Below are 7,943 nucleotides of genomic sequence, written 5' to 3' on the forward strand. Positions count from 1 at the left end.
ATTTTTAGACTGAACATTTGAAACACTTTTAACGTAAAACTTTGATTGCAGAATTTCCTCCCTGTAAAGACCTTGTTTGGACAGACCACCAGTAGCATGAAGATACGTATTGCAACCCTGATTTATAAATTGTATCAACTCTTCAATGTTGTATACATTTCTAAGAACAAGTGGAGCGATACTTTGAGGTTGCGCAGTTGGGTATATTTCCGTTCTGTCCTTGGTAATTTTTTCGAACAACACTATATCCCCAATATTAATAGCAACATCATGTTTTCCAGTAACTTCACTTCCGTCGGGCCAGGCATCATTTATATCAATAAATCCAACCAAGATTCCATGTTTATTGCTAAGCAATAAGTTTCTTATATATTGAAATTGTTTATACTCTTTAGATGGATCGTGTTCAACAACAGTGCACCCATCAGTCACAAAAGCGACTATGCATGAAGTCCTTGCTCGCCTTAGAACAAAATCTAGCGAGAAACATCCTGATAATGCATACACATACGGAATGAGATACAATAGACACAATAATTTAAATGTGTCCTCAACGAATGGCAATTTTTCGAATCTACGTATCATTTGGAACCAAGGTAAACTTCTGCATAAATTCAGTTAAGCAATTCCAAATTGTTTTTGAATACAAGGTAAGGTCCTGATTATTGACTTTTTAATGATTTTTATTTAAAATATGGACAAGTTCCTGTTTAGCTAGAAAAGATCAGAGAGTCTACTGTGAATTTAGCACACCTGTTATTGAATGTGTACATTCTCAGAGAAACTGAAAATAAAGCTACTGCATTATATTAAATCCTACTCTCAAGATCAATTAGATATTTAAACACTTAAAACAATTGATAAATAATAAAAAATAATCAATTTATTTAAAAATGAAGATTGAGATATCTGAGACAATTAAATGTAATTCTAATACTAGTACATGTATATCATAATAAATGTCTGTATTGTGGGTTTACATCAAGCTGACATTCTGGGCAAGGGAATTCTCTCACTAGAAATGGATCATACCTGTAAAAAAACAAAATACATGGCTACTTTTCTCGATCAAAGAAATATCGATATTTTTCAAATGCTCAATTTCATATATAAACTTCTCAAATTAAATAAGTGATTTTCAAAAGTTTAACTGGTACCTCAAGCTAGCTTTCTATTTTGATTTATGATCATATCAGCTACCTTAATATTTCTCTATTAAAGGCCCACAGATGGAAAAGGTCACTCTAGTGTCACAATGTATGTGTGAACTCTGTTTTTGTTTCTTTTTTGTTTTTGTTTTTGTTTTTGTTTGTTTTTTTTTTTGGTTGATACAAGGTACATGTAGCTCCCATATAATTTTATCAAATTATAATGTTGCTTCTTTAGAAGTTTGTTTGCAGGCTCCACCCAATGTTCACTATTTCTTTATTGTTGTGACGGACAACATTGACCAAAACAGATAGCAATTGGTTAGTTAGTTACACAAGAATCTCTGATGATATAACAGAGCAAATTTTTGAAAATAATGAAAGAAAAAGTGAGCAAGCTCACATACCCCATGCTCCCCCAAAACTCAAAGTGCTGAAAATCCCGGAAAAAATAAAGGAATTGGAATTTCTCGGTAATATGCACATCTACACATTGTGCCCTAAATATCTGCAAAGTTTGATGAAATTCTGTGCAGCGGTTTATGAGGAGTTGCGCTGACAAACTGTTCATCTCTATATTTAAGATATCCCCAAAAATCTAAGTTGAAAAGTGCGGAAATTCTCGGAAAAAATAAAGGAATTGGAATTTCCTGGTAATATGCACATCTACACATTGTGTCCTAAATATCTGCAAAGTTTGATGAAATTCTGTGCAGCGGTTTAGGAGGAGTTGCGCTGACAAACTGTTCATCTCTATATTCAAGATATGGCCAAAAAATCTAAGTTTTTAGTGTGGAAATTCCTGGAAAAAAAAAGGAATTGGAATTTCCTGGTAATATGCACATCTACATATTGTTTCCTAATTATCTGCAAAGTTTGACGAAATTCTGTGCAGTGGTTTAAGAGGAGTTACGCTGACAAACTGTTCATCTCTATATTCAAGGTATGGCCAAAAACCAAAGTTGAAGAGTGTGGAAATTCCCGGAAAAAATAAAAGAATCGGAATTTCCTGGTAAAATGCACATCTACACATTGTACCCTAAATATCTGCTAAGTTTGACAAAATTCTGTGCAGTGGTTTATGAGGAGTTGCGCTGACAAACTGTTCATCTCTATATTCAAGGTATGGCCAAAAACCTATGTTAAAAAGTGCAGAAATTCCCGGAAAAAATAAAGGAATCAAAATTTTCTGGTAATATGCACATCTACACATTGTGTTCTAAATATCTGAAAAGTCTGACAAAATTCTGTGCAGCGGTTTATGAGTTGCGCTGACAAAAACTAAGGACTGACGGACTGACTGACTGACTGACACTCTGACAGACGGGTCAAAAACATTATACCTCACGCAAATTGTTCCATGGGGTATAACAAATGCATTTGGAGTTACGAAAAAAAATTACTATTTTAATCAATCTGGAATCAAGCTAAGGGAAAAATCAGGTGGTCATGGTTCTTACAAAACATTGGAGCTGAGAATAATTCTGACCACTTTTTTCAATACTACCAAGATACACTGTAATTGCAGAGATTTAACAAAATGTGCCCTTACTGGTGACTGGCCCTATTTCTCAATCACCTTTCCTTTATTAAAGGAAGACTGGCAAATCATTTGAATAAATGTGAATTCTAGAAAAGTAATTGAGCTAGAAAGAAATACCCAGTAGCTAACAGCTAGACCAACAGATGAACACAAAATGCATATAGAATATACATGTAATCCTTGAAATTTCTGCAGATGGGCATAAAAAAGCAAAGCAACTGACAGGTATCAATCATATGGCTTGGTGTATTGCATTCTTTTACAATTTCCTCTAGGTGGTCAGATCATCATTGGAAAGATAAAGGCAGTAGATGGTTAGTCTACAGAATTACCAAAAGAGAGACAACTTCAGAGAAGTTACATGTACTTTTATTATCAAAGTAATCCTGCCTACTAACATTAATTATTGTAAAAATCTTTGAAAGAAAATAACCTACCAAAAGTTGATGGCAAGGTTTCTTCCTGCTGTTTTGTTGGGAAAGGACTGGACTTCATGCCACCAAAATGAAGGCATGTACAGAATGTCGCCTTCTTCTATTGTGCAGTTCATGGGGTAAGTTTCTCCAAACAGTGGAAACCTCTGTCAAAGGAAAATCAAAGCTTATTATCAAATAGGCATTTTTTCTAAATTTTAGAAAAAGTGTCTAAGTAGTAATAATAATAATAATAATGATTGTTTTATATAGCGCTTTTCTAGCATAAATGCTACTCAAAGCGCTTTACAATACATTATTAACCCAGCAGACCTTAACAATCCAGAATCTTTCTCAGTGCAAGCTGCCGTTATCAGCGCTAGAACATTAACATTCTGACAATATCTTTCACTGTCTACAATCAAATATCAGAAGTCATACACAGTCATCCTTTTATTTTGACACTAAATAAAAATCAATTTTTCAATCCCAGAGGAATTTAATTAAGTTTCATAGATTTTTTTTGCTAAATATATTTACAGAATAATCTGGATTCTGGATGTCAACAGGGGACATAACCATGGACGTGCTTTCCAGTAGATGGCGACGGTGGAATGTATTGGAGGTCTGATCGTAGGACAGGATTGCCTCTGGAATGTGTCCCTCGTACATCTGATGATTGTTGTGAGGATCAAACAAAATCACCTGCTTTTTTCCACTTATCTGAAAAGGATGCAGATACCACATTGATGTTATACAAATGTTAATTGGTTTATAAATAAATTACACAATAGCATTTTCTAAACTTCTTCGAAATATGACAACTAAATATGTTGAATGTGAACATCTTTGTAATATCGTTTAACTTACTGTACCTGGCAAAGTAGATTGTCAAATTGATCAAAATGCAGCTTTCCCAAAGTTCTTCCATCACTTAGCCATATATTTAGATGTTTTCTCTTTAGGAGCCCTTTGAATAGTAAATCTTCTCTTATATCCTCCTCTAGTTCTGGCAGGTGATCGGGAATGGAGGAATACTCCAGATATGCCGACATATCATTAATAGTCCCATTGGATACTCCTTCAACTATATCCATGAAATTTGAGAAATTCATGTTCTTAGTGGCCGGTCTAACAACTACTAAGTCAGGAAAGGGCAACTGATCTTCTACTGATTTGGGAATCTCAAACTTTTCGTGATTTTCCCACATATATCGTGGCTCAACTCCTTCGTATTCACCCAAGGGTGTCAACTTGATATGGACATCATTTTTCCCAAATTTATCTCGGAAATATCTGTTTGTCCACTTTGTAAAAGCTGGCCAGTCTCTTAAAACATTTTTGAATATCACTGGCTTTGATATTTTTACATAATTATGGAAAAAGTCATCCTTGGAAGGAAAATCTATTCTCTCGCACTCTGGAATTTTAGGTTTATTGTTGTGAACATGAAAATTATGATTGTCTGATGAACAGGGTTGATCTATAACTTTACAATTCTGATTCACTGGTTGAAACACATCTTTTGATTGCACGTCTGAAATATTTTGAACATAAAATCTTGTTCTGTGGATTTCCTCTTTATGTAGCCCCTCAATAGAAGGACCCCCAGTTGGTGACATGTAGGTATGACATCCATCATTGACAAAGTCTATTAGAGTTGTCAGTCCATTCACACCATTAAAAATAAGCGGGACCAAGCTCTTCTGAGATGGAGATGGCAGTAGACATGTTCGATCCTTCGGGACTTTCTTAAATAAGACAATTTTTCCTGCCTCTACCCCTTCACCGTGAAATTGTTTCCCGTCGGGCCACTTACTATTTATGTCAATATACCCCACTAGAATTCCTAAATCTTTACGTATCAATAACTGTTTAAGGTCAGAAAATTGGGAATTGTCATAAATTTGATTATCAATTTCACAACTGTTAGTCACGAGAGCAACAATACAAGTTGAATGTGCAGTTTCGAGGACAGATTCAGGAGAAAGACAGCTTGATAGTGCGTGAACACAACATAATATGAAGCAAAAGATGTTTGCCCAAAAATTAACCTTCAATTTCCTTAATCTAACGCTTTCTTTTCCCATGTCTAGCTTCTACATTTCACAACGACAGATTCGTGAGAAATTTCCGGCTGTTGTGGTTTGCGTATTTTATGTTCATCGATCCCGAGGCAATTAAAAAAAAAAGTTGAATGTTATACATGTAAATGACTTACTAAAAAGTTGTTGTAAATCGAACATATTTTATTCTCAAAACTTTTAAACTTAGCCTTGAGTCATGACATTTTAGAACGTCTTAAAGGTTCTGGTTGTATTGCTCCCCTTTGATACATTACAGTTTTATCATGCTTTATCTTTTCAGAATGGAACATCAATAACCAATTTACAAAGCATGTTTACAAAAGGGAAAAGCGTTAGATGTTTAACTTAACTGATGTCCCCAATATACTGTTAACAATCATTTTTAGACTCTCGGTTTAAAATTTGTACGTGTACACTGTACAACAGTAGGAAAACATGTAAACTCTAACTTAAAGATAGAATTCGAAGATGCAGAAAATAAATCCCTTAGAAAAATAATGTTTTATTCATTTTTACTTTATTTTACAAACATTTTGATTAAAATGAAAAATTTAAACCTTGTATATAGTAACATAAAACAATAACTATTCAAAAAAAAAAAATAAATGAAAATTGTGTTTAAAAAGAATTACATGAATTTATTTATATTAGCACAGTGTCTGTCTGTTATTTAAAATGTTAATAAGCTAAATGTAAACTGTCAAGATAAATAAGTAGGATAGATAAGCACAATTATTTTTTGGAACGCATTGTAAAGTAATTTGTCAGCATCAGCACTCCCGACGCCATGAAAAATATTCCTGCAATCACAACACATCCATAGGACCAAGTGATTCCTTCTCTGACGGATGCCCCGTATACAATTGCGGACAGCAGAATGCTTCCAGCTGAAAATTAATTTTTGAAAAATTCCAAAATATTATGAGAAACGTTTAAAGCAAGAATATAATTATATTATTAACTTTTTAACACAGAATATTTCAAAGTTTTGAATAAAGTTTACTCCGTCTTAAAAGCACTAAGCCCCACCCCCACCTTCTGCGCTAAATAATTGTAACATGTTCTTTATTATTCTCACCCTTTACTTTTCTTCGTTTAATCAAATTAATCTATTAATATAATAACTTCTAATTGATTATTCTATGAAACATCTCTTACCTGTAACAAAGCAAGACAACAGCGCCAAAAAATAAATTCTTTTGCTGTCAGAGAATCTGGACACAGAAAGATTCAGAATGACAAGAAATGTGGCGAATAGAGATGCTCCAAGGGCAATAATCTCAAAAACCCTCACAACTTGTAGCCAATCTACAATAGACAAAGGGGATTAATACTGAAACTTGTGGAAATTAAGTAAAAAAAAAATGAAATTCGAAAAGAATTTGTTAAAACAGTTACATGTAATACTGAGTTAAAAAAAACGAATTATTTAGTAAATCAAGTTCCTTGTTGAACTGCATGACAAAACAAGGCCCTTTATATTACATGTGAATAAAAAGTTCTTAAGTTCGTTTTTTATTTAATAGATTTCTGTTTCAGTTTGGAAAAGGGGGGGGGGTTAAAAAGTTTCGGTTACCTCTTCCAACAATGTTGATATCAGAACAAATTCCATTGACACACCTCCTCCAGATCCCCTCGTCAAAACCTTGGATCACTATATCAATGTCTTTTATAACATCCTCTGTGTATTTAAAATGGAGAGATCGCCAGTACGGAGTACAAAATCCCAGCAGATGAAGAAGAAATCCTGTCACTTCTAATACAAGATACAATCGAGTGAAAATGTCCGATTTACTTAAATCCGCCATTTCTTAAAGGGTCAACAACAAAATCTATTTCGGCGTTACAGAAAAAAACATGTCCGTTGTTTCGAGTTGTCAGCGATATGTCATTTATGCATCATGAGGGAAGTCAAGTCATAAGTAAAGTAATTTAGCATATCCTGAGGGCGTTTATAGAAAGGACATAGACAAAGAAATGACAGTGCGGTTTATAGACTCGGATGATAATCCCTATATAAAACAATTAGAAAATATATTCCTATTAATTTTTAACCTGTGCCTTATGTTTCATCAAAATTTGTGATAATTAATGAAGGAAATAAATAAAATACACCCACTCATGTTCATAGCAAAGCAATGAAAAATTGGTTTCTATCAATGATGCATAATCCATTTGAAAAACATTAAAAAAGTTTATTAGAAGTTTATTAACGTTTTTTTTTTGTCATTGAAATAGTTCTTTACAATTTTGCAACAAAAAATTTCGACATCAAAGTTGCAGCTCAAATTGATTTAAAAGCTTGAACTGTGTCAGCAGGCAGGCATGGGAAAATTCTAAATTTCTGTTAGAATCAAACGTTTAATGTAAACTAAGACCTTTCCTTGATATTAAATGTAGCCATGACCCTCTCAATTTACAAATGTACATGTCTTGTGCTTATACATAAGATTGCCAAGTAATCCATCTTGTACACGACGGCTAGCCATTATAAATAATTTACAAAAAGAGCAGACATAGTTGATTGACGAACATTGAAGTAATAATGATCTATAAATAATTTTTGTGTGAAATGTTCAAGTTAGTGTATAAAAGACAATAATTCTGTAAACATAGTCATGAAAAACTTTCTGGTTGATTTAAAAAAAAATTAAAAATGAACAACGAATAAGTAAAACATGGATACTTGATTTTTTTTCAGTTTTCATGTATTCTTTTTTTTTCTCAATTAATTATATTCATAATAATCAGA

The 7,943-nt window shown here is 33.2% G+C and overlaps 2 protein-coding genes across 2 annotated transcripts; both read right to left on the reverse strand.

The window, feature by feature from the left end:
• Positions 1–863: 863 nt before the first annotated feature.
• Positions 864–5,247, reverse strand: LOC134257694 (uncharacterized). The gene is made up of 4 exons (XM_062740283.1): positions 3,980–5,247; positions 3,645–3,827; positions 3,129–3,271; positions 864–1,032 (listed from the first exon to the last, which is right to left on the reverse strand). Exons 1-4 carry the CDS (start codon positions 5,192–5,194, stop codon positions 951–953), a joined length of 1,623 nt encoding a protein of 540 aa, XP_062596267.1. The 5' UTR covers positions 5,195–5,247; the 3' UTR covers positions 864–950.
• Positions 5,248–5,829: 582 nt separating this feature from the next.
• Positions 5,830–7,150, reverse strand: LOC134257692 (uncharacterized). Its single transcript, XM_062740282.1, has 3 exons — positions 6,768–7,150; positions 6,350–6,499; positions 5,830–6,078 (listed from the first exon to the last, which is right to left on the reverse strand). Exons 1-3 carry the CDS (start codon positions 6,997–6,999, stop codon positions 5,924–5,926), a joined length of 537 nt encoding a protein of 178 aa, XP_062596266.1. The 5' UTR covers positions 7,000–7,150; the 3' UTR covers positions 5,830–5,923.
• Between the last annotated feature and the right edge of the window lie 793 nt (positions 7,151–7,943).

The sequence above is a fragment of the Saccostrea cucullata genome, unplaced genomic scaffold, assembly GCF_032062105.1.
Source record: "Saccostrea cucullata isolate Sc308-1 unplaced genomic scaffold, CSIRO_AGI_Scuc_v1 ctg15906, whole genome shotgun sequence".
NCBI classification, from domain to species: Eukaryota; Metazoa; Mollusca; class Bivalvia; order Ostreida; family Ostreidae; genus Saccostrea; species Saccostrea cuccullata.